Raw genomic sequence first — 27655 nt, forward strand, 5'->3', positions numbered from 1 at the left:
CAAATAACTTATATTGTGTAATTAAAGTTCATTTTGCTTGACTAATGTGATAAAATAGGATTTTGAATATTTTTTTTTGTGTGACGGGTCCCCTTTAAACCGTAAGTCTGTATATAACCTGCCTAACTGCCAGTTGATCCAGAAGAAGGCAAAAAAAAAACATCTGAAGCCTCTCCAATTTGCCTCAGAGGGGGTAAAGTTCCTTCCTGATGGCAATGGGACTAGTCCCTGGATCAACTTGTACTATGAGCTATCTTCCATATCCCTGTATTCCCTCACTTGCTAAACACCATCAAACCCCTTCTTATACCTATGTAAGGACCCGCTATGGGGTTTCCCAGGGGCTGGACAATGTGGCCAGAGCCCTTGTGCTGGTGCAGCATGGCAGATACCGGAGCATACCACAAGGTGTCGCTGCACCACTTTACTATAAAAGAGAGCCATGCGCTCAGACAGCCATTTCTCATTAGGTTTTGGTATTGCTGCTGACTGTTATTTCACTGAGGAGAAAGTGAATCTAAATCAGCAAAATGTAGGCTAAAGTGGAGTTCAATAGGCCTGCCAAGGATGAGGCAGGATCCTCCAATGCCTGGAAGCTCAACCACGCGGGTTTCGAGCTTGGAAATGCTGGTTTGTGTGCTCACACTATGGAGAGTGTTGGGAGTTGTTGTTCAGCAGTGGAAATCTTAATTGCTCACGTTATAGACTGTGCTGGGAGCTATGTCTGGAGGATAATACAAGCTGCATATGTTCATGGAATGGATTCATCGCTGTGGATGCCTGCTCCAGCTCTGGGTGAGCCTACCCGTCTGAGTGATGCCAGGGGAGGGTGAGTGATGCCAGGGGAGGGTGAGTGATGCCAGGGGAGGGTAGAAAAAGAGAGCATCCAGCAATATTCAATTTGTGACTTTTGTTTATGCCTGCCACGAGGGAGCCAATATTAAATCCAGAGGGAGAGGTATTTGGGCTGCTAGTGCTACTTGGGACCTATTGTACTCATTGGGGATGGGGATAAGGGACTGAGAATCTGATTCTGACAATGGAGTAGTGCGGTACTTTGCCTGGCACGGAGGGCCAGGAAAAAGACTGCCACAGGTTCCCATGGCATACCTCCCAACTGTCCCTTTTTCGGAGGGACAGTCCCTCTTTTGACAGCTCAACCCGCAGTCCCTCATTTGTACTGGAAAGTCCCTCTTTTCTATGCACTGAACAGCCAGAAAAAGAAACAAAGTTTCTCACTTAATTGGCTTTTAGCAGAGAGCCGAGAACAGCTAACAGGTGCAAATAAGATACTTTGTAACAATTTTGAGACACAAAAACACAGTTTAGATAAGGAGAAATATTTTCAAACTTTCATAACCTGCCAAATTTTGTAAATCAAACATGGTAATCAGGGGGTGTGGCCACAGAAAGGGGTGTGGTCAAAAAATTGCTGTGTCCCACTTTTTACTTCCAAAATGTTGGGAGGGTCATTATTGTATAATGTAAATGTCATTTTACTTACCCTTTAATTTACACTCTCTTTCTATAAAGTTGACGTTTTTTATAAAAGCAAAGTGTGTGTTGAATGTTATTCCTAATGGGCCAACCACAGGTGTATTCCCAGATCCCATTAGTTGGAGGCACTGCCAGAGAAGAGTTTTCCCAGTACCTTTCACTTAGCAAAGGGGACTCAGGACCTGCATCGGTAAGAACTATGTGATGTACAAATTGGCACCAGGGGGGGGGGGGGGGCCAAAAAGGGGGTTACACCTATCTAATGTATCAGCCTGCACCACTGATTCAGGGAGACAATTCCAAATCTTCCCAGCTCTCACCATAAACAACCCCTTTCCAATATTTAGCCAGAACTTCCTTTCTTCTAAGGCCTGAGGTCACTAGATCTCCACAGTAATCTATGCAGACCCATCAACAGAGTACCATATCAGTGATCCAATGAGGCACTTGCCAGACAAGATTTGTAATGTTGGTCTGGCCAGTCCTCATTATCTGTTGAACATGCCATCGTTTTAAGGGAGTTAATGAGCTGTCAAGTCAGTATGGAGTGGTCTAGTTGTAAGCCAATGTTGGCCATATACAGTATACATAACTTCTAGTGGAGGGCTAAAATCAAGTAATAATGTATTAAAGTATTAATAAAGTATTAAAGGACACCGCGGTGATGCAATGGTTAGTGCTGCTGCCTTGCAGCACTGGTGTCATAGGTTTGATTCAAGGAAGAGCACAGTTCTTAAATTTTTGTCACTTTATATTCATTCCCAGTGTACAAGGCTACTCTCGTGGAGGTGCAGCACAGTGACAACTTTGAAACCTATGCTATGACAATTAATAAGGTCATAAAGCAAGGCGAGTCTTTGCCATATTCCTATCTATAGGTCAGTGAAATTATTCTGCAACTCTATGATCAGAACCCTCATTTGCTTGTGCTTTATCATTTTTCAGCTACAGATGAGGATCTTGTGGGCAAGACACATCAATTTATCAGCCATATCATATGCCAAAAAGTTTTAGCTATGCATTGGAACCAAGATGATCTGATCTGGGGGTTACTGGTGACCTCTGGCTGAAAGCAGATGGGTAAGTATGGTGGCTGTCAAGTCAAAAATGTAACCTCATGGGTCTGTGAACTCCCCCACACACACACTCACCAAAGGAAGGCAACAACAGATCAGATTTTATGTCCAGACCAACTGCACAATACAATACAAACCCAAATATTGCCTTCATACAAGCAACAATGGCCAGATAATACTGTTTTCTAAACTTTTTCTGACTACCCAGTTGAAGGCACCTTGGTGGAAGTAGGAGGACAGGACACTGTGGCCCCTTTAATTTCCAGGTCTGCTGATAACCCCCATTCAATTAATTCTAATGATGTCTGTTCTTTGTAGCTATTCCTACATCATTGGGAAGGACACATGGATCGAGTGGTGGCCTAATGAAAGGGAACGTGAGAACCTGGATATCTGTGATGATTTTGAGACATTTTCTGACAACCTGGAGATTGTTGGTTGTCCCAAATGAGGAATCTAGCTTCAGACCAGAATCTTCCCAATCTCTTCTGTATCATGTTTCATTTTGCAAATGTTATTCCGTGCTTTATATACAGTTACAGATGTGGTGATCAACAGTTGGCTGATCTCCATATCAATAACTTCAATGTCCCGGCAGGATTTCCTAATTTGGAAATCCAGACACTCACTTTTCACCCGGGAAGCCCTTCCAAAAACTGGGCTGTCTGGGTGAAATATGGACAGATGACAACCTTGAAAGGTTCCCCCAAACCCTACTATCCCCACCAATCTGTTGCAACCAAAGTCTGACTTTGCCTGTATGACTGTAGGGCTGTAACTGGCTGTCTTACTCCTGCTGTACTTCTGTTTCATTTGAAACACTCACAGGGAACACAGCAGATACATAAGAAGCTCCAACAAAATTGGCAATTTTTAAGGATAATATTATTTTCTAGACCATAGTGAAACCAGACCCACATATTTTTTCTTATATTCTGTTTTTTCTTAATTAATCTAGATGTCTCCTTCATAAAGGTTGCACACGCCTGAGTGTGGCTTTTTTACCACTTTTCAAGTTAGCACTTTCCAGTTTGTCCACTAGATGTCAGCATTGAGTTAATGTTTTAATCTGCTGTACATGGAATCAAATCTAGTTAGGCAGTGGTTTTTAGACTGACCAGTACTTGCCCTGAGTTGATCAGCAGTCAGCAAAGCATTCAGATTAGGTCCTGTACTGGCAAATTTGGGTTCCAGTAAATGTAATTAAATATGTAAGTTTTCTGTCCATTCATCTCTCTGGTTGACCAGGCAGATCTGTCTGTTTTAGGTCTATTAGGCAACTATGGGACTCGCATTGAGCCCCACCCGTCACCAAACAACCCCCAGGCTTTTAGACAGCAGTAGTGCTACTAGTAAAGGTCACACACACATTATTAATAGTGTATAGGGGAACCTTACAATATTTCAGCTCATGGACCCTGCCCCTATATGCAAACAAATACAGATTTCTGATGGTCAAATGGTCACCATTTTCACCCCACCAGTCCCTGCTGAACATAATAGAACTCAGTATCTCTAGAGTAGAGGACCCCAACCATTGATACCTGTGAGCCACATTCAAATATAAAAGGAATATGGGAGAAACGCAAGCATGCAAAAAATTACTGGTGTGCAACATAAGGGCTATTATTGGTTATTTGAAGGACTCTATGTAGACTGGAAGCCTACAGGAGGCTCTGTTTGGCAGTACAAACATTTGCTTCTAAGCCAGGAATTCAAAAATAAGCACCTGCTTTGAGGCCATTGGGAGCAACATCCAATGTGTTGGTGAGCAACATGTTGCTCACGAGCCAGTGGTTTTGGATCACTGCTCTAGAGAATGTCAGTTAGCAGCTGAATCCACTGACCCTACAGAATGTTGCCCAATATTAATATTAAAGTATTACTTCCTAGACAAGAACAGGACCCTTAAAACCAGGTTTGGAATGGGGTGTCGAGGGTCCACCAGAGCTGTGACTTCAAGGACCCATGTCCCTGAGTCCTCCATCAACTTGTGCATGGAGTCCTCCCCATAGCTTTACCTCCCTCATCTTTAACCTTTCCCTCAAGGGTCCGGTTGGGGTAACAAACCTGGGTTTGGTTGGTAAAGTGGGCCCTGGACCAGCTAAGGACCATGAAGACCGGGGCCCAATGTTTCTTTCCCAGTGTTTTGTTGGCCCAGTCCGACACTACTGAATCCAAAAGTCATGCAGGTCCCTGACTTGGCTTAGATCTGTGCACCATGGAGTTTGGTTTATACAAAGACACTATACTTTGTGAATACCAAGGAGTTTATGCATGGGCAGATTTAAGCTGCCTGTGTTTGGGGACCTCTGACAGGACCACTCAAACAATATCTGGTTGAAAATCAGCCAGATGTTGATTGGGCAGGTTTGATTTTCCCGGCAGACTGCAATGGCTAGTTCATGTGATCCTCACTCCGATGGCTCCTATACCTGCCATTGTAATCCAAAGGTTTTGGCCCTATGACCAACAGTTGGGTTAAGGCCAAGGGCAACTACAGAAAAATTTCTGGGGGGGGCAGGTTGGTAAAAGTTACGATATACTTCTACCAATGCCAATGGCATATATCCATTATTTTATGTTCCCCAACATCAGCCTTCTTCCCCTGCTTCAATTACTGTTCAATTCAGCACAATCCTCACTGCACTCCAGCACGCACACAATATTATCCATCTTGGTCCTTGCCTTTAAAGGTTTAAAGGTTACAGTAAAAAATGCAAAATTCATTGAAATAATATATATATATATATATATATATATATATATATATATACAGCTAACTGCCGGTGCACTCAAAACTCCTCATGTTGTTACTGCCTTGGTGCTGGTTAAGTAAATAATGCAGAAATTCAAAAAAGAACCGCACTCTCAGGACTTGCTCCACATGTAGAAAATAATGCAAATTTATTTCAACGTTTCGGCTCAAAACTTAAGCCTCAAAAACTTAACTTCCTGTTGACGGCTTAAGTTTTGAGCCGAAACGTTGAAATAAATTTGCATTATTTTCTACATGTGGAGCAAGTCCTGAGAGTGCGGTTCTTTTTTGAATTTCTATATATATATATATATATATATATATATATATGTATATATATATATATATATATATATATATATATATATATATATATATATATATAAAATTACGTCACTCACAGGATTTGTTTGGCAAAAACAAAAAGGTTTTTTTAATTAGCTCAACGTTTTGAACTCGCACAGGGTTCTTCGTAATATATATATATAAATGCCAATCCCCCCATGTCAAATGGAATGCTTTATGTAGCGCTGATACTTTTGTTTGAGGGGTGGTTACTGTGCCTGCTTCCGGCAGCCACTATTTATAGACCCTCTCTTGTCCCGCCCCCTTTTGTGACATCATGTGGGTCAGGTGCAGGACTATAAATAGAAGTGCCGGTAGGGTTTAGATCAGGTGCGGGTTAGGAGTAGGCTCCTAACGTGACTTGGACATCAACTTTAGCTTCTTTTGTGGCTTTGGGTCTTTTCGCAGCTTCAGGATTTCAACTTCGGCTCCATTTGTGGCTTCAGGTCTTCAGCGCTTTGGGATTTTGGCTCTTCGGGACTTCGGCAGTGCGGCACAACTATGACGCTGTCTATTGTGGTCCAGCTTTTTTGAAAAGTAGAGCACAGCTGGGCCCCCCTTTAGGCCTAGCCCGGTACAACAGTACCCCCTGTGTCCCCCTGGGAGAAGTGTTCAACAAGACCTGCCTGCCTAGTGGAGTCAAGGAAATTCGGTTAACCGCACACCAACACCACCCTTCAAGTATTAATCACCTGGTGCACAACGATAGAGGCTTCGGCCACCTCAAAATTCCATAGAAAAGATTTTCACTGGCACACAGGATTTTTAGCTGCAGGGCAAGCCCTTGCAAATTTTTAATGCATTTACTATGCTTGACAAAGGGGCGTGGCCCCGAAACGTTGCACCTGCACTGCATTAAAAATTGCAAGGGCTTGCCCTGCAGCTAAAAATCCTGTGTGCCTAGTCGAGCCCACATTGGGGTGCCAAGAGCTGGAATGTAGACTGTGCTACCCAGCAGAAGTGCTCTCTTTCTCACTCTCAAACCCCAGAGTCCCCAGCAATATGAATTCAATGTGCACAGAATTCCAGCTAGAAAAATGCAGCGCCCCCGGTGTCCAATCAGAGCATCTGCAGAGACCAAAACAATATCCCAGGAAAGGACAAGGAACCTGGAAAAGATACACACTAGGGTGTTGCTTGGCTCCCAATAAGAGTGAGCTGTAGGTACTAGGGAGTGAGTGAGCGTTAGGGAGCGGGTTGGAGAGAGGGAGTGGGTGGGTGCAGAACAAAAGCTAAAGCTCTGGTATTTATTAACCAGGCTCCCAGTGAAAGAATTCCACCCATTAAGCTGAAGCACAGGAAAGATTCTCAGGAACGTCTCACAGCCCCCCCCCCATCACTGCATGTAGGGAACTCGTCTCAGGGGCCACCAAATTAAAGGGATATCAACGATTAACATTAATATACTAACATTATAAACATTAAACTTGTGACATTTAGATTGATATCCGAATTTTGTTCCCCCCCAATACACATTCTCTTAAATTCTCTTTTACTATTTACTCAGGTAAAATGTTATGGCTGATATGGTTTAAGTTAATAAAATCTTCACTTTCTGTATCAAAATATTGACTGTTAATTCTCCCAGTACATTACAGATGTGTGGGTTGACTCACACCCAACCTTAACCCTTCCCTGCAGAACCAGTGTGCGACCCTAATATGCTGCACTCCCCTATTTATATACATTTGCCCACCCCACAATGACATCATGGAAGGGGAGGGACTTGCAGGCGCAAGTGGGGCACTAGAAGGTCACGGGTGGGGTGCACACAGGCTAAAATTCAGCCCACACCTGCCCACGCCCAACAGTGGGGCTCATTTATTAACATTGTGCAAATTTGCTCATGGGCAGTTACCTATAGCAACCAATCAGTGATTAGCTTTTTAAAGCCAGCTGCAAGTAGAACAATGAATGATTGGTTGCCATGGGTTACTGCCCATGGGCGAATTTGCCCATTGTTTGTAAATGACCCCCACTGTGTGAAAGTCCGGCCAGAGCCTGCGGGACCCACGAGCCGGCCCATATATCACTATAGTACGTCTACCCCTTTAATCCCCAGATTCTATGATCAAGCAATAAAGTTGAATACAGTATATTTGCTTCTAGAGTTAACGTGGATATAAACTCAGGTTTAATTTTTACAGTAAATTCATAATAGTTAAAAAAAAATTGCCTGGTTAAAAAAAAAAAATTCACTCTATAAAAATGTTTAAAAATGACACATTATGGAAACAATTTGCTTAGTACTCATTTTAATGACTATTTTCTATTGCTTTACAATTCCATTGGATCATGGTGCCCATGATATATTGTATTCTGGAGGGAGATTGCTGCAGCTGTTGTGGGAGATTCTATGTGGGAATTTAACCTAATTCAGATGAACTGCGGTTTGGAGCCGCTGTTATGGGATACTCTCTCTGTGCCAGGCCTTGCAGTTGGTCATTCCTGGATTACAGGTTCCCAAGGAGGACAATTGCAGGGTGGGGATTGCAGCTGTGTTTTCCTTTTCCTTTCTCCGTTTATCTCTCTTCCAGCCTTTCCTTCCCCGTCTCACCCATCTGTCCCTCCCTCTTACTCTCCCCCTGTTTCCTCCCCTCTATATCTATTTCTCTCTCGCAGCAGAGAAACTTTCAGTTCTGCACCGTGCGCCCTACACAAGGTGGAACTAGAGAAGGCAACAGCCAAACCAGGACTCCTAGAGGGGCAAGTGCCAGTTAACTGAGTGCCAGGTATAAACTGAAGTAGAGAGCACAGAAGCAGAAGATCATAGAAGAAAGTTTTTAGAAGGTGGCAGTTGGGGGACAGAGACAAGACAGAGAAGAACTCAAGTCATTGGCTATACAGAGTGACTGGCAGAGAAGATCCAAGCACAGTTCCACAACTAGTGCCATGCACCTTACACCAGGTGGGGCCCCTGACTGGTGCCCGGACCCCCGTGTTTTAAAAGTTACAGTCGGGGGTCACTGCCCCCAGAAAGAGCCCCAATCTCCCGTGTCCCGTGGCTCCAGAAGGTACCTGATCTGCCTGGATTTGCTGTGTCTCTGTATAGGTGAGTACAGGTGCTGAGTGGTACCAATGAAAAAGCACTAAAATAAATGGGTAGCTCTTGCTTGGCAAATACCCCAATTTGTACCCGATATAAATGAATGATGATAATGTTGTTGAGTATAGGTTATAGATATGCCTAGATGCCCTCGGGCATGATTAGGAGATTGTGTCAATAATGTGTCAGTCGCTCTAGTTAGTTTGATTGTGTATGTGACATATATCTTTTTGCCCTTGTGTCAGTCACTTTTCATGCATCCATATGGCCACGACAAATATATTAGTCATTTTGCTGGGAATCCCCTAGACAGGATTACATCCAAAGTTTTGCAACGTCCACATTTTGTTTCCCTACTGTGGTTTCAGCAAGAGGTTTTCTTGGTCACCCCCAGTGGCCCTAACAGCGAACCTCATACCTCTGGCAGGAACACCCTTTCTTTAAAAAAAAAGACATTGTCCCACGATGGGTTTGTGTGTTTCTTAACGAAGAGGAGCTCTGGCCAGAGGTAGGACATGGGCACCCAACTTTTATCTTGAGATTTGCCTTCTTGCTGTTGCTGAGCTCTTCATCTGTCAACCTGCAATGGATTTGTGAGGACCTTTAGTATGTGAAATTCAATAACTGCAGGATCTCAAGAAAGACCAGGCCAGATGATTAATGTCTAAAGTTACTGTAAATCACAGCTTTAAGGGTCGGGTATTCCTTATGTCATTGTGGGAAGGGTAACAGATGTCTGCGGGTCATAAGAAACTGATATGCTAAGTGTCGACTATTTCTTCATAGCAACCAGCTGGCAGTTAGCATTGACCAGGGTAATGCAGAGCAAAGGTCTGGTCACGAGGGGTTATTTCTTTGGTGTAAAGTTGCAGTGGCCTGAGTCATCTAAGTTTATTGTATATGAGTAGTTGTCAGTTGACATATATTGGAAACATTGGGGTAACAGTCACCCTGCTGTAGTTCCAGGGGTACCCAGGCCACAAATAAGCACTCACCCCAAATCTCCCCCTAACTGGCCTTCAGGCTGGGCCCCCTTAGCTCATAACAAGGTTACAGATATATAGAAACATTGGGGTAACAGTCACCCTGCTATAGTTCCAGCGGTACCCAGGGTACAAATAAGCACTCACCCCAAATCTCCCCCTAACTGGCCTTCAGACTGGGCCCCCTTAGCTCATAACAAGGTTACAGATATATAGAAACATTGGGGTAACAGTCACCCTGCTATAGTTCCAGGGGTACCCAGGGTACAAATAAGCACTCACCCCAAATCTCCCCCTAACTGGCCTTCAGACTGGGCCCCCTTAGCTCATAACAAGGTTACAGATATATAGAAACATTGGGGTGTCACCCTGCTATAGTTCCTTCCAGGGGTACCCAGTGTACAAATAAGCACTCACCCCAGATTTCCCCCTAACTGCCCTTCAGACTGGGACCCCTTAGCTCATAGCAAGGTTACAGATATATAAAAATATTGGGGTGTCACCCTGCTATAGTTCCAGGGTACAAATAAGCACTCACTCCAAATCTCCTCCTAACTGACCTTCAGGCTGGGCCCCCTTAGCTCATAACAAGGTTACAGATATATAGAAACATTGGGGTAACAGTCACCCTGCTATAGTTCCAGGGGTACCCAGGGTACAAATAAGCACTCACCCCAAATCTCCCCCTAACTGGCCTTCAGACTGGGCCCCCTTAGCTCAAAACATGGTTACAGATATACATTGGGATTATATAGGTGCCCAGGATTAAGGTTGGAGGTTATGTCAGACAAAGGAGATCTGAAACCTTTCTATTTAAATCTAGACTCAAATTAGACTGCATTTCTATGCCTATAACCTCATACTTACCATAGGAATATCAGCCAAGGCCACTCCAATTCTTAAGCAGGGAAGATCCGTCCCTCTGAAGATGCCGCAGTAGCTCCTCATTTTCTTGTTTGCTGATTCCCAGCACATGCTCTGTGCTGCCTTCGCTTACCTGAGTTTAGGATACAATTAAGCTTTACAATTCACAAGTTGATGATTGACCCTAAATTTAGCTTCTCAGCAGCAGCCCAAAGCCTACTGAGCATGTGCAGTGCCACTGACACAACTTTGAAGGCCAAAATCATTACTGTTATAGGGCTGATTAAGTCTGGTGCAGTAAGTTAATTCAATAAAATGCAGCATCTCCGGCCATATTTAGTTTAGGATTTAGGTTTCTTCTTATGTGGTATTCTGCCCGTCATTATTACCAATACAATTAAACCTTTATCAGGTTTCAGCTCAGATATTTATCCGTGTGCTTCTTTCTTACAGTCTCTATACCCTTTCTCATATGTGAGCTGGGTGTGGTGCCACCTGTTCACCGGGGATTTTTCTGCGATGACACCACAATTCAATTCCCGGTGATACACCAAGAAACCATAAGTGACACAGTACTGATCAGCGTTGGGATTCTCATCACCGGGGTCACGGTGAGTACCTAAACATCTAACAAGATCCAAGATGGGGAGCTGCTGGGGGCAACTGGCCTGGACCATTATTGTTATAGGGCTGCTTGGCTCTGGGCTGGCATCGTAAGCTTAGCATGTAAAATTTAGCATTTCCAGCTATGGTAGTTTTTTATGGTTTTATGCTTCTCCTTTAAGCAGAGTTTTTGTATAACATATTTTTTGAGAGTGAGGTTTCAAAAACAAGGACACATTATGAGTCGCACCAGTGTAGCTTCTATAAAAAGTTTTCTGGGGTAAAATAGAGAACTGCCACCTGCAACTGTTGGCCGCTCCATAGCTATTAAGTCTATTGCTGGCAAGGAAGTGTATAAAGCACTGAAGGGGCTTCCAACACCTGGTAGACCACAATTTTATTGTCAACAGGCGTTCAGCTTACAGTGAAACAGTCAACTTAAAGCCTTTGCCCATAAAACTCCAGCTTGGGATCGAGTTGCTGGGTCACGGTTTGAAAGTCACCATGGAAGAAGAATCTAAAAATAAGCAATAAAATGAAGCCTCACAGAGTGTCTGCTTTTGGTTACTGGGGAAAGAGACACATAGTATTTAAATATTAAACGAGAGAGAGGCAGGGAATGAAATTTATAATAATAAAAAAAATGAATGACCAAATCTAAAATTGCTAAGAACAGGTCAGTCTATAAGACCTTATTTATAAGGCACCTTTATCTTAAGCTGTGTCTACTCAAACTGACCTTAAAGAAGGCCAAGGAATATGTTTTCCCTGTGTGAATGATGATCTGCAGTGTGCATACAACAGTGGGACCTGAACTTTAGGACTGGCTCCTCCAGGGTGGGCCAAAGTGATTGAAAAGGGGGCTCTGTGTGAAGGTCAGATAGGGGGTGATCATTTTGGATCCATGGAACTTTAAGAAGATTACTGTTAATTAACATAGTTCCATATAGAAGAACGTTTTCTACGAGTTAAGCACTAGAACCCAAAAAGAAGAATTTCTTGACAATTTCCTATTGTTTGTGGAACAATCTGGGGAAGGCTCTTTCCTTAATGCCCCCATGGCAGGTCCATACAGAACGGGTTTGCAGAGCCCTGACCTTAACCCAACTGAATCCTTGTGGGATGAATTGGAACCCCGACTGTGAGCCAGGCCTGATCCCCAACATCATTGTCCAACCTCTTACATTTAAATGGAAGCCAATCCCACCTGCAATCTTCCGACATCTTGTGGGGACCTTCTCAAAAGAGTAGAGAAGAGGAGGATGAAGTTCATATTAGTCTTCTTGCTTTGGGAGTAGATGTTGAACAGGCAGGTGTCTGGATACTATATAGTATATAAGGTTAAAGTTGAGGCCCACAGCTGAATGTATCCAACAGCAAAGCATTTCTTAGCAGTAAATTCCATACGTCTCCTGCTCTCACAGGGCAAAGAACCATCTCTGTTGCAAAGAACCATCTCTGTTGCTGAAATTTCCTCTAGCAGTGGCAGTAGGTGACCTTTTTGTTCCATATAAATAGCCAAGTAAGAATATCCATGGATACTGATCTGTAAAGAAGGCATTTGTGTATATTTGTCATTTCCCGTGAGAGCAAAATAAACACAAATAGAATATTTGCTTCTGGCTCTTCCAGGTCTTCCACCTCTGTTTATGGGGCTTGGGAGCATCTCATTAAAGTAATCAGTGTTACCGGTACATCCCCCCACACACAACAAGTGCACAACTGCCATAGGATCCCCTTTAAATTGATATATATCAGTTTTGCTAAAGAAACCCCTTTCCTCCATAGAATTCTAATTTGTGAAGGCATCTCATTGTCTTCCAAATGTTAGCCACTGGGCTGCTAACTATAAGGCAGGTTAGAGACCCATTAGAGAAGTGCTAGAAGTAGCGGGATCATTAGAACATGTATAATCCAGAACCTAGAACAACCAAAAACAATAAGAAAAGCAACCGTGAATGGGATGTGATCGTGTATCTATAGAAAGATGATGGTTCCAAGAGTTTGGTCTTCTGCCTTTTATTCAGCAAACTGGTTCCAGTTAATTGAATTCATGTAGAATTTATCGTGAGACGGGGTCTTCTGAGCTCTCGTACGACTCATCCACAAAACCACATCCTTTATATAAAATCATAGTTATAGAATATATGGGGCTAAGCCAGTGATAGGATACATCATTACTGTGAAACCACGCAATTACCCAACATTCCTTTTTATGCAACCAACACAAAAAAAAAATATATGCCGGGACTTAAAGCAATACATAAAAAGTTAAACTTTAGACTTTTATAAGGCAAGGCAATGCAAGATAAACCTTAATTATAAATAAGGTATATGATTTTAATCGAACTTATGTAAGTAGGTATGAATTATGGTTTAAATTGGGGAACACCATGTCTATCAATATTTTGTGGATGGATATTAAGCTTCTAATAAAGCTGTGTCTGTTTCTTTAAGTAGAATGCTTAAGTATATCTCTGATCATATTGGTCAGGAGAAGTCACATGATTTTATCATTCTGTATTTAATAGTATTTGAAATTGAACATCATTTGGCCTATGACTAAGGACTAGATGAGTGCAAAACGCGTCAGGCAGTTTACCTGTTTGTTTTCAGATGACAGGATCCCTTTAATAAAAATGGACTTTTAACGATCTAAGTGGAGGTGCGGTCCAATTTTTGGTTTTGTTATCCATATGAAGCTAAACTTTATATGTATAACTAAAAAAACTATATGAAGTGTCATAAGCCCACCAGGAACCCAACTTCTAGAGCCTCCTCTGACGACAGCAGATCACCCAACTCTCACAGCACCAAACCCTGCCCACTGGCCAATGCTTGCAGCTTCCAGCCCCCCCCCCAAACACATCAGCAAGATCCTGGTGCCAGGTAGTTGGGGGGCACCGATACTTGGACCCTCCAGGATTTTTCCCGATGTCCTGGTGGGCCAGTGTGACCGTGGGTGTATGTTCCATTTAATGTTTTCTTAAAGACTGCAGTGGTTACTAAAAAGAACACTAGGGATGGGTGAATTTGACCCTTTTCGCTTCGCCAAAAGTTCGCCGTCAGCTAAATGACGCTGACGCCCATTAAAGTCTATGGGCGTCAAATTTTGAAATTATTTTGACGTGCGTCTTTTTTTTTTTTTTGCACAATGCCATACAAGTCTAAAGGCGTCATTTCTGCAACGAAACAAGGCGAAAAAATTCGCCCTTCCCTAAAGAACACGCATTTTGCGTTAAATAGGTGCCTACTGGGTGTTCGATTGCTTCATGTGGTATGTATGGGATGGGAGTTCTAGGAAGGGAAGTAATGGGTATTTCCCATTCTTTTCAGATTGCCTTGGGGGAATGTTACAGGGTCAGCCGACAGAATAACTCCAAGTGCCGCCCTAGAGAAGGCTACTTAGCAGCCGTGTACTACCAACTTCTCCCCTTCTTGTTTGGTTCTGCCTTGGGACAGTCTATAACCAATGTGGCCAAACTCAGTGCCGGGCGCCTGAGGCCAAACTTTCTAGCGGTGTGCCAGCCGGAGGGCCTCAACTGTACCACTGGCTACATTGAAACCTACAGATGTACCGGGGATGCAGGAGCCGTAACGGAGGCCAGGTGAGTACAGTTCTCCAATCATATTCTTCCTTCTAACCATTTCTTTTCCCAGGCCTTCAGCATCACCGGACATCACCTTATTGCCTATAATTAAGTGTTGTGAGAACACGAAACGTGTAAGGCTGTTTTACTACTACTGCCTGGAGGATAGCTCTTTGAGTGCCTACCCTACAAACAATACGGTCATATTCTTCCTTCTCCCAAAATTCATTCCTGTAACTTCTAATTCTAATCTTTCTGTTATGCATGTTTATTATATAAGGGTGCCGCCAAACTAGGCAGGTTGGATGAGTCAGCTTTCACTGATAGCAGTAAGTAGCCCAATAAAGACATGTGGCTCTAGACTGAACTCCCTTATACAGTAAGTGATTTTCATGTATTTATAACTTCATATTTCATTATAATAGAATAGTTACACTGAATTAGGTCACATGTGTGACATCACTAGGTGCAGTTTGGGACATCACTGGGTATAGTTCTAACTTTGTATTTAAGGATCTAATGGCTAATAATTCACTTGCATTTGGCTACTGCAAGGAATTGTGTTCTATTTCGTGGATGGAATTGCTGGGAATAGGACAAAGCATAAATCAAATTAAGCCTGGGAATTAGAAGGGGCATAAGAGGTGAGTGATGGGGGAAGTCATGGAGAGTAAGGAATAGTTAAGGACTGGACTTTCCTGAAAGGAAGTTTAGTCAGCGGAACTTTCTGAAGAAGGGGAGAACTAGGAGGGGACACGGAGGAAACGATGCTGATTAGAACAGTTTTACTGGAAGCCCAGGACAGAAAATATCAGCTGCTGCCGAGCTGAAACCATAATCTAAAATAAACCACGTTCTGCTTCCATCTGTAGCTGAGTGGGAATGCTGGGAATTCTGGGAAGGGGCCGTACCCTAAACTGCAAGCGGCTGTCAAAAAGCAGAAAGTCTGTAGAGAGAGCCTTGTCTAAATATAGCAGCGTGCATTCTGGGAAATAAGTCACACTGGCCTTCAAACATTTAGACCCCACCAACCTTGCCCTATATACTACAACATTGACACTAGATCTTTATCTGCCTGTCTCTAGAGCCATCTCACTGCCTGTCTATAGAGCCATCTACCTGTAGAGCCATCTAACTGCCTGTCTAAAGAGCCATCTTCATCTTCTCTCTCCCTCTCTATCTATCTATCTATCTATCTATCTATCTATCTATCATCTATCTATCATCTATCTATCATCTATCTATCTATCTATCTATCTATCTATCTATCTATCTATCTATCTATCTATCTATCTATCATCTATCTATCATCTATCTATCATCTATCTATCTATCTATCTATCTATCTATCTATCTATCATCTATCTATCTATCTATCTATCTATCTATCTATCTATCTATCATCTATCTATCTATCTATCTATCTATTATCTATCTATCTATCTATCTATCTATCTATCATCTATCTATCATCTATCTATCTATCTATCTATCTATCTATCTATCTATCTATCTGTCTATCTATTATCTATCTATCATCTATCTATCTATCTATCTATCTATCTATCTATCTATCTATCATCTATCTATCTATCTATCTATCATCTATCTATCTATCTATCTATCTATCTATCTATCATCTATCTATCTATCTATCTATCTATCTATCTATCTATCTATCATCTATCTATCTATCTATCTATCTATCTATCTATCTATCTATCTATCTATCATCTATCTATCTATCTATCTATCTATCTATCATCTATCTATCTATCTATCATCTATCTATCTATCTATCTATCTATCTATCTATCTATCTATCTATCTATCATCTATCTATCTATCTATCTATCTATCTATCTATCTATCTATTTAACTCTCTCTCTCTCTCCCTCTCTTTCTTTCTTTCTTTCTTTCTTTCTTTCTTTCTTTCTTTCTTTCTTTCTTTCTTTCTTTCTTTCTTTCTTTCTTTCTTTCTTTCTTGAGGCACAAGTATTTTTAGTAGCTTAAGGCACAAAATGTTTTAATGTACTTAATATATTGATAATGGGTTGAGTGCAAAGAATCTCTTGTATTTTGAATTTTGTGGTCACAGCCTCATTGCACCTCTGCTTAATATTTTAAAAAATTAGTAGTGAGCATAACTCTTGTTTGTTATAGTTTATTATATATGTGACCATAAAAAGCATGAGGCAGCAGGTCACGTAGGGGGCTTTAAATATCTTTATTAGTGATGAGTGAAATATTTCGTTGTGTTTCGCCATAAAACACCCGTAGACTATAACAAATAGTAAAAAATTTTGCGCAACAAGCACCTAATTGACTTTAATACATCTGGCAAATTTATTGCTGTTTCGCAGATCCATCCATCCCTAATATTTATATTATTAGCAGGGGGTACAATATTCATTATTATCTACAGTTAAATGTATAAAGGTAAGTCAAGACCTTTATCTCTTTGCAACAGAAAAATGGCTGCTACAGACGAGGCACAGGTTATGATTATCAAGTCCTTTATATAAAAATAATAATTGCTTATGTTAGGCCTTTAGACAAGTGACAGGCAAGGGGAGAAAGTTCTAGAAGTCATCACCACAGGTTAGAGACAGAACTCGCGGTTTATAAAGATATTATTTAATGATATTATTGACATGATCAAACTCTAGATTAAATAAATGATTATATATATATAAATTAAATAAATGATTATATAATGTAAAGGAACTGTGGGATGAAGCAATGTAAGACGGAGAGGAATGGGTGGAGAACACAGTGGAGCAGGAGGGAGGGAAGGAAAGGTTAATAGAGGATGAGGAGGGTGGGAGGAAAGTAGGAAGTCACAATACAATGAGGCTATTAACAGGACTAGTTAGAAATAGTGCAGGATGTAGAGGAAGAATTGGAAATAGCACCGAGGTAGGGAGGAAAGGGTTAACACAAATGAAGTGCAACATAGACAATAGGAGCTTTAACACTGGCCTGGGGAAGGGGCTTAGGAAAGAATGGTGTCACTATACACTGAGTCAACTGACATTTAGCATTAACTTATCTTGCTTTTATGCAGTTATTCATAGCACATGTCTTCCTAGAAACCAGTGTGGTCTGCAGCATCCACCTGACTTAACTGTTACTTATCCAGGGGCGAGATGTGGAATTCATGGGTGGCCCCTTTTTGGACTTTTTTGGTGGTAGATGAGTCTGAAACATTTAGTGTCTGCAATGCCCTTGCTATGTAGTTCCCCATCCAGGTATAAAATGCGTCAGGCTTGTTTCTCTTTATTTTTAACTCTATGAAATGCAAACTGCTAGTTTTACTTTTTTTTTTTTTTCCCCCTTTTGTATTTACTGCTTCATGTACATTGCTCTTCATTTTGTATTGTAGGAAATCTTTCTATTCTGGACATGCCTCGTTCTCCATGTACTCCATGCTATACCTCACTGTGAGTATATCCACCTTGTAACATTGCATTGCACGGCATTTACTCCTCCTGCTTTATGGCAGCTGAGATTCTAGCTATCTGTATAACATAGCATTCTGTCCCAGTGGCTGCACAGATCCTATCTGATCCCCATTGTAAGCAACAGTCCTGCCCTGCTTTATGGCAGCTGAGATTCTAGCTATCTGTATAACAGAACATTCTGTCCCAGTGGCTGCACAGATCCTATCTGATCCCCATTGTAAGCAGCAGTCCTGTCCTGCTTTATGGCAGCTGAGATTCTAGCTATCTGTATAACAGAACATTCTGTCCCAGTGGCTGCACAGATCCTATCTGATCCCCATTGTAAGCAGCAGTCCTGTCCTGCTTTATGGCAGCCGAGATTCTAGCTATCTGTATAACAGAGCATTCTGTCCCAGTGGCTGCACAGATCCTATCTGATCCCCATTGTAAGCAGCAGTCCTGTCCTGCTTTATGGCAGCTGAGATTCTAGCTATCTGTATAACAGAACATTCTGTCCCAGTGGCTGCACAGATCCTATCTGATCCCCATTGTAAGCAGCAGTCCTGCCCTGCTTTATGGTAGCTGATATTCTAGCTTGTAACAGAGCATTCTCATCACTTAACTCATAAAAGTGGCAGTTTATTGGGGTTTCTGGCAACCTTTGGCTGTTTAAAAAAAGTCTTCATGGTCCCAGGCCAGTAATTGACAGCCCCAGCATGTGACACCCATAGAAGAGGAAGAGATGATATTCAGGATTAGGGAGGGGAGTGTGCCATCATAAGCAGTGGTTGGGTTTTACATGCTGATGTATGTACTGCTCTTTACAGTGTAGTGAGTAGAAAGTTGTGCAGTAAATATGGCACTTCTGTATTTGTTTTATAATTTGTACTGCAGGTTGTGACTGTTAGCAGGTTGCTGCACTGCTACATTGCGTATTGATCTCATTTGCTGCTGAGAGAGGGAACAGCTGCAGAGAATTAGAGTGATGATTAGAGAGAGCAGTCTGATAGCTTCAGGGCCAAGCTTGCACTCTGTTCCACCAGCCTCGCTCTCATTCCGACCGCTACTGACCTTGGCTGGGAGCTGATATAACCTTGTCTCAATATTAAAGCTCAGCCTTGTATTTGCTTTTCATTATACTGCCAGCTTCATTATTACATTGGATCTCAACAAAGTATTTATATATATATATATGCCTGAGATTATTCTCTGATGGTAAAACCACTCACAGACAGACAGCGCAGAGTAACCTTAGCAATGAGTGTTCCCCTACCCTGTGTAGTATTTCCTTCCTACTTCTGCTGAAATTAAAAATAAATAGTAAGGTTGCCCTTCTACAAACTAGAATCTCAGCTGCCATAAAGCAGGACAGGACTGCTGCTTACAATGGGGATCAGATAGGATCTGTGCAGCCACTGGGACAGAATGTTCTGTTATACAGATAGCTAGAATCTCAGCTGCCATAAAGCAGGACAGGACTGTTGCTTACAATGGGGATCAGATAGGATCTGTGCAGCCACTGGGACAGAATGTTCTGTTATACAGATAGCTAGAATCTCAGCTGCCATAAAGCAGGGCAGGACTGCTGCTTACAATGGGGATCAGATAGGATCTGTGCAGCCACTGGGACAGAATGTTCTGTTATACAGATAGCTAGAATCTCAGCTGCCATAAAGCAGGACAGGACTGCTGCTTACAATGGGGATCAGATAGGATCTGTGCAGCCACTGGGACAGAATGCTCTGTTATACAGACAGCTAGAATCTCAGCCATAAAGCAGGGCAGGATTGCAGTAATAAAAAAAGAGAGGTTATGCTTGCCTGCTGAGCTTACTATTATGAGACACCTCTTTAGGCTAATAATAAGTGATCCAGAAGACACTCATGAACCTTTTCTGTGTTTTTTTCTTTTAGTTTTATCTACAAGTGAGGCTCACATGGCGCGGTGCCCGCATTTTGCGCCCTCTGGTGCAGTTCGTTCTGATCCTCGTGTCCCTGTACACTGGTTTCACCCGTATCTCTGACTACAGGCACCACCCGTCAGATGTGGTTGTTGGTTTCCTGCAGGGGGCGCTGGTCGCATACTGGGTGGTAAGTGGTTTACTGATGACCTTTGTAATCATCATGAAAGCTCCCAAATGATAGCAACGCTGATGCCATGATATCACCCCCCCCCCGCGCGTAAAACCACAAGGATTCTAGAGAAGCCACCTAACATGACTGCATACAACTGAACAGGAAAATATATATATACAGTAGATATAAATATCAATGGTTACAGTAACACAGGGAGTCTATTACAGCTTTGTGGTTGCTACTGGAGCCCACTTCCCAGTTTTCTAAAAGCTTGTGTTTAGTTCTGCTGCAAGGGCTTTAAGCTCTGATGTTCCACTGAGACTCGCAGCACAAGGGTTTATTCATTTATTCACTGACTGCTTCTCATTATATGCAGTGCGGCCTCTTTGTTGTCTGTTGTGAAGTCTGTGCTTCTCTTTCTCTGCTGAGGCCTTTGCAGCAGGAATCTTGACAATGCTAATGCCCAAGGATTAACCCTCATCCCACTTCTATAAACCCTGTGCTGCATGGTTAATTCCAGACTGCCTTTATCCTACTGCAGAGAATTCAGCATCATTTGGATCTCCTGCTGCGGTGCACGGGGTGCTGTAGCATGTGCCAAGCAGCAGAGAGTATATAAAATTAGGAAGGGGCTGAATCCTGCTGCAATGGGTTTCGATGGAAAAGTGGAAAGGGGATAAATCCTGCTGCAAGGGGTTTAGGTACGGACATCTAAACCCCTTGCAGCAGGTTTATCCCCTTTTCCAATTGTATAAACTCTCTGCTGTATGGCAAACCGACAGCCCCACGGCTTCTAATCTGTATCCCCTGCAGCAGGATAACCATGCAGTGCTACCATTCCCCATTTAAACCCTTTGCAGCAGGATTTATCCCCTTTTCCAGTTTTAGAAACTCTTTGCTCCGTAGCAACCCGACAGTACCACAGCTTCTTATCTGGATCCCCTGCAGCAGGATAACCATGCAGTGATAACATTTCCCATCTAAACCCTTTGCAGCAGGATTTATCCCCTTTTCCAGTTTTATAAACTCTTTGCTGCATAGCAACCTGACAGTACCACAACTTCTTATCTGGATCCCCTGCAGCAGGATAACCATGCAGTGCTACCATTCCCCATCTAAACCCCTTGCAGCAGGATTTATCCGATTTTCCAGTTTCATAAACTCTCTGTTGCATGGCAAACGGACAGCACCATGGCTTCTTATCTGGATCCCCTGCAGCAGGATAATCATGCAGTGCTACCATTCCCAATCTAAACCCCTTGCAGCAGGATCCCCTGCAAGATAAATCCCACAGTTCCACAATCCCCCATCTTTGCAGCAGAATTAAACCCAGTTCTACTTCTTTAAAACCTTTGTTGCATGGTAATTCTGCAGTATCACAGTTCCTACATCAAAATAATTGATATGGAAATGCCACAAGTCCCTAGTTGTAGAACCATTCCCTCTATCAGCCCCCTGCAGCAGGAAAACCCTACAGTTCAATAAGGCCTTGTTGCCAATTGCAACAGTGTTACCCCAATTATAATTGCAGGTAGTCCCAGTGTGATTGCTTGCTTGCTTGCCATGTGCACTTTCCTCTACATTACAGATGTCACTACCTGTTGGTTAAGAGTGCAATTACAGGGCAAGAGTTACATTTACTATACAGTGTTCTGGAGTTTTAAGCACTACTATTAAAAATTTGGAAAATATCCCTGGGTTAATTAAATGCCATTGGCCAGTTGCCTATCTGTCATCATGACAAACCTATCCATAACATATGTCCTGCTGGGGGTCCAGTTTGGATATCTGGAGACTGGAATCAGTAAGGGGAGTACCAAGATGGAAGCCATGTTGTTTGTGGGAAGAGAAATAAAAGCATAAAGAGTAAATAGTGGGGATGTAAAAAGCTGTGGTTTGACAGTAAGTATTTATAAAGATCTGTGGGGAAGCCTCATTAGCTATACAATTAGCCCTGCACAAAGAAATCTATATATAAAGTCTGGCACAGACTGTTGCATCCCTGTGACTGAACTGTTGTCCTTCTTGTTGTTACTGTGGGATAAGGTGGGAACAGGAAATCTCTCATATAGAGGGAATTACAATGGCACCCCCCTTCATGCTCTCTCTTTAAAGACCGCCAGAAAGCAGCGAGAGGGAAGCGGCTGATTGGGCAGGAAGAGGCAGTGTATCCTGTTCAGTGCACTCTCACACATCTCATGGGTTCCGGAGGGGTGGGGGGGCAGAATTTGTTTTAAAATGATTCAAGAATTAAAATAGAAATTCATTTTTTTTAATGAAATTTTTTTGCAGGTTTTTCACATTTCCGACCTGTTTAGCAAGAAGCAATCAGAGTACGTCACTGTCCCTCCTAGACCCGAGACCCCCGAAACTTTCACCAACTGTTAAACTCCAAGACAGGGCGAGAAAGCTTGGTCTGCGGTCAGGAGGGAGACAAGTCGGGTGGGCCACGCCCCACACCTTATGCGACATTGCACAACCAGCGGAGCAGAAAGGAAGCAGAACAGGTTAAAGATGGAAGCCGTGAGGGTTTCACATCCTGGTGAATGTGGCATAACGGTTGCACCACGGACTGATTGTTATTAGCTCTGCTGAACAAACCTTCTCCTGTCTTAGAATGGAGAACTTGTACAGTAAAATACTCACCCTCAATACCAACAAAGAGTATCGTCACTACAATAAGTGGACCATCAACAGCACTTCTGGGGCCCTGCACAATTACCTTACCCAACAGAACAGAGTGCACATGGATGTTTCATGGGAAGTATGTAAAAATACCACAAACCAAATTGTTTGTTATTGGCACTTCAGACCGAAACCATTTTATACACTTTTTGGATTTAATTTGCAAAAGGATACCAAAGCAGTTCACCCACTGGAACCAGCCTCAGAATAAGTTCTAACAACCCTTTAGACTAATGTTTCAGTGTAAATTCTGGCCAAACCAGTGTTCACAAAGCATAAGCCATATGTTGACCCCTAGCTGCATCAAACAGGTCTAACTTCATCTGCTGTGATGGTGGACTACACTAGTAAGACACAGCACACCGCCCCCCACCACAGCCACCATCTTCTAGACAATTTTAGGACTTCGTATAACTCCACCCATTACATAAACAATGTTGCTGTTACAAGGCATTCATTTTTGGCAATATTTGTGGTGCAAGGCAATGTTGTCCTCTATCACACAACATATTTTACAAATTTACAGGGGTTTTTGTGTGTGTATATTGTTTAAAAGAATCACTGATGAGACACCACTGGTATTAATTGGCTGCACAGACATTTCTATTAAAAAGACACCATTTCAATACTGGTATTATGCTCACGGCACCCAAAGCATATTCTCAGGTGACTGTGGAGCTACTGTACCTGGCTGTGGAGCCTAACAGGTATTTTCCATAAAAACTAATGACAGCTTTCTGTTTGGGTTTGGGAGTCTCTAAGATCCCATGGTGTTCCCTTCAGCCCTAAGGATATATAATAAAAGTGCCCTGGAATGATGTATATGTACGTTTGTGGGTGAATGTGTGCAACTGGCTGGCCAGTTCTGCATAAAACAAAAGTAAAATACATATTTTTATCCTTATTGTATATTGTTCCTGTACTGGCTACAATTGTTATCTGATACCGTATAAAAGAATGATATGAAATCCTTTCCTGCAATGGCGTGATTCATTGTAATGTCAGGCAGGTGCTGTTGTTGTCGTCTGGGTGTACATTCATTATCCTGTAACACTGACCTGTGTTCCTTCCATCTTTCAAGTAAACAAAGACGAGCAACAAAATACAGCAAGGGACCGGATTCACTTTAATACAGTGGAAGGGAAAGTGAAGCTAAACTACATAACGCTGGTGGGCATTAAATGGGCAAGTTATTTAGCAGCTGAGCTTGACGAAAGACTCACCATCAAGTCTAAATAATTCATATCTACTGTTACTAGTGATAGGCGAATTTGTCCCGTTTCGCTTTGCCAGAAAATTCGAAAATTTCCGGCAAAATTCTTTGAAACGACAAAAAATTCACGGAACGCATAAAAGTCAATGGGTGTCAAAATAATTTTGACGAGGGTCCATTTTGACGCCCCCGATAATTTTTATATGCGTGCCTATTTTGTCCATATGCATGAAAGTCAATGAGAGTCTAAATAATTTTGATGCGTGACAATTTTTATGCATGCGACTATTCTAATGCGCCAATTTTTTTTGAAGTGTGGTGGATTTTTCGCTGTAAATTTTCACCACATTTTGGTGAAATGTATTCGCTGGCGGCAAAACGCGCAAATTCTAGCTTATCTTAAGTTGTTACGATTTTTTCTTTGCTTATCTTAAATATTTACAAAAGTATCTAAATGCTCCTGCCACATATTCTGGGCAATTAAAAAGCCAATTAAGTTTTAGAAACGTTGTATCTTTTTCTAGCTGTTCAGTGCAGGTGATCAAAGAGAAACATTTCAGCAACAATCTGGAACTGCAGGTTGAGCTGTCAACATCGGGACTGTCCCATAAAAAACAGGACAGTTGGTGAGTTCTGCTTACACAGTGAGTTTTGATTGTAAATCATATAGATTTTCCTGTAAACACAGATGTGAGGGCCGGTACCAGACAAAACAGGACAGGCGCTTGTTAGAAGGAGCGGAGAGGCTCTCCCAGATGTTTCCTGTTGTGCCACCAGCAAAGTGACTGGCACAATGGCTGGAGTGGCTGTGAGCTGTGAAAAGCATCCATAGGTTAATGGGCTTTACCTTATCATCATACATAGAGTTTATTATCCTCCTGATAATTATTTATGTGGCCACAGCGGTTTTGTATTTTGTTCTGTCACTCTCGCATACCTCCTAACTGTCCCCTTTTTTTGCAGGACAGTGCCGATTATAACCGCTAAATTAGATTGTTAAAATAGATTGTTCCTCAAATGTCCTTGACTTTCTCTTTGATCTCCTGCACTGAACAGCCAGAAAAAGATACTACGTTTCTAAAACTTAATTGGCTTTTGGCAGAGAGCCCAGAATATGTGGCAGGAGCATTTAGATACTTTTGTAAAGATTTAAGATAAACAAAGAAACAATCGTAACAACTTAAGATAAGCCGTTCTCTTGGGGAAACTGTGACGTGCAGTTTAAATGGCAATTCGCTTTCATTAGCAAAACTGTAATGACACATAAAAACCACATTTTAAAATGAACATGGTAATTGGGGTGTGGCCAAAAATGGGCATAGTCAAGACAGCAAATCTTTTTCTATTTACAAAATATAGGGAGGTATGCTCTTTCAGCCCTACATGACGACTTATAGACGTGGGACGCATCTCAGAACAAATAAGCTGGGGTCCCGCCATTGCAAATCAAGGCCAGTTCTGTCCGAAGTGAATCGTTACACCCCTACGGTGTGGACTGAGCCACCAAAGCAGATTCAGCTGATGGGAGCTAAAGGGATCCTGCCTCCCCTTTGTCCTTTTATGACAAGCAGTTTTACAGAATGCTGTAACATCGGTTACTCACCTTTTAGTTATCTTTTGGCATGATGTAGAATCGCCAATTCTAATTCTTCATTATTTATCTTCCATAGTTTTCTAATGATTTGCCTTTTTCTTCTGACTATTTCCAGCTTTCAAATGGGGGTCACTGACCCCATCTAAAAAAAAAAAAAAACAAATGCTCCGTAAGGCTACAAATGTATTGTTATTGCTATTTTTTTATTCAGGCCTCTCCTATTCATATTCCAGTCTCTTCTTCAAATCGCTGCATGGTTGCTGGGGGTAATTTGGACACTAGCAACCAGATGGCTGAAACTGCAAAACTGGAGAGCTGCTGAATAAAAAGCTAAATAACTCGAAAACCACAAATAATAAAAAATGCAAACCAATTGCAAATGGTGTCAGAATATCCCTCTCTACATCATACTAATAGTTATAAAAGGTTAACAACCCCTTTAAGCTCCCATTTCAACCCCCAACTGTCTGTGTGAGTTTAGAGCAACAGGTGTCACCAACACATATGTACATATATATATAGATATATATAGATAAATACTTACCATATCACATGGCTGCTACCAGCCTCTAGCACACGCTTTCTCATTCCCCATGAGGGATAAGACCAGGAGTGAGCCCAAGCCCCACCCTAAAATCCTAGTCTGGGAATCCAATTTCAGCAGATTATTCTGTTTTATTGACCATGACTCGCTGTGCCTCTGGGCAATAAACACACTGAAAGCCAGAGAGGAGCTTAACTGAATCCTCTGACCATTCTGAAAGGTTTTATGGCCCCAGAAATAAAAAAAACGTTATTCAAAATGATCCCTTCTTTATGAGAAATACCTCAGGAAGCGACAGGAAGTGGGAAAAGTTTAGCAGATGGGCGGCCATTTTGGACTTGTTTGACTTCCTGAAACAACCGCCATTGAATAGAAATAGGTTAGAGGGTGACACAGCAGCCTTTACACTGCCTGGTCATGTGTATGAGGGCTCTACAGTCTCTGAAGGCAGCCCTGATAATGTTAGACACGGCCTGTGAGGGTGGGATTTCCCTGTAGGCCCTGGGGTGTCACATGGTACTCGGGGTATAAAAAGGAGGGAAAACCACTCTGTGGCAGTTGTGGAGAATCAGCGGCAGATTGTGGTGGGAGAGCAGTGCCGATCCTGTCTAAGGAGCCGCCTGAGGCTTTTTGCCGCCCCTGGAATCCTCTCTGGTGCTGCCGCCTGAGGCGAGAATCTCAGCTCACCTCATTGGCGGAGCGCCCCTGAGTGAGAGACAGATGTAGGGCAGCTAATATGGTCTGTTCAGTGTTTCTTCTGAGAGAAGTAATGTCTGCTTAGTAGCTCAGGAGTACGGGTGCAAGTGTTTATGGACATTCCCTATGAGGTAATACTTGGGTTCCACCAGGGGCCAAATTGTTAGCCTTCATTTTTTTTTTTATAGTTTTTGAATTATTTGCCTTTGTATTCTGACACTTTTCAAAACTGGGGTCAATGGGGTCAATGGCCCCATCTTAAAAAAAACAAATGCTCTGTTACACATTTATTGATATTGCTATTTTTTATTACAAATTTCTCTATTCAGGCCTTTCCTATTCCTATTCCAGTCTCTTATTCAAATCAGTGCATGGTTGCTAGGGGAAATTGGACCCTAACAACCAGATGGCTGAAATAACAAACTGAAGAGCTGCTGAATAAAAAGCTAAATAACTCAAAAACCACAAATAATAAAAACCAATTGCAAATTGTTTCAGAATATCGCACTTTACACCATGCTAAAAGTTAATTTAAAGGTGAACAGCCCCTTCAATGAGTGTTTGTGTGTTAAATCTTCATCATATTGGGTATAATACTATGTGGTACATTCCTGGTATCTACCATTGGCAGCCCCATGCAAAA

At 42.2% G+C, this 27655-nt stretch overlaps 1 protein-coding gene and 1 pseudogene across 1 annotated transcript; both read left to right on the plus strand.

Annotated features, from left to right (window-relative positions):
- The first annotated feature begins 836 nt into the window (after positions 1–836).
- On the plus strand, positions 837–3024 carry LOC108703408 (annotated as a pseudogene).
- A 5189-nt stretch (positions 3025–8213) lies between these two features.
- XB5961369.S (provisional ortholog of phospholipid phosphatase 3 S homeolog) lies at positions 8214–23935 on the plus strand. Its single transcript, XM_018239663.2, has 6 exons — positions 8214–8728; positions 11023–11180; positions 14509–14780; positions 18148–18205; positions 20119–20295; positions 22573–23935. The coding sequence occupies exons 1-6, from the start codon at positions 8569–8571 to the stop codon at positions 22666–22668; spliced, it is 921 nt and encodes a 306-aa protein (XP_018095152.1). The 5' UTR covers positions 8214–8568; the 3' UTR covers positions 22669–23935.
- Positions 23936–27655: the final 3720 nt, after the last annotated feature.

This window comes from Xenopus laevis, chromosome 3S (assembly GCF_017654675.1).
Source record: "Xenopus laevis strain J_2021 chromosome 3S, Xenopus_laevis_v10.1, whole genome shotgun sequence".
Classification (NCBI taxonomy): Eukaryota; Metazoa; Chordata; class Amphibia; order Anura; family Pipidae; genus Xenopus; species Xenopus laevis.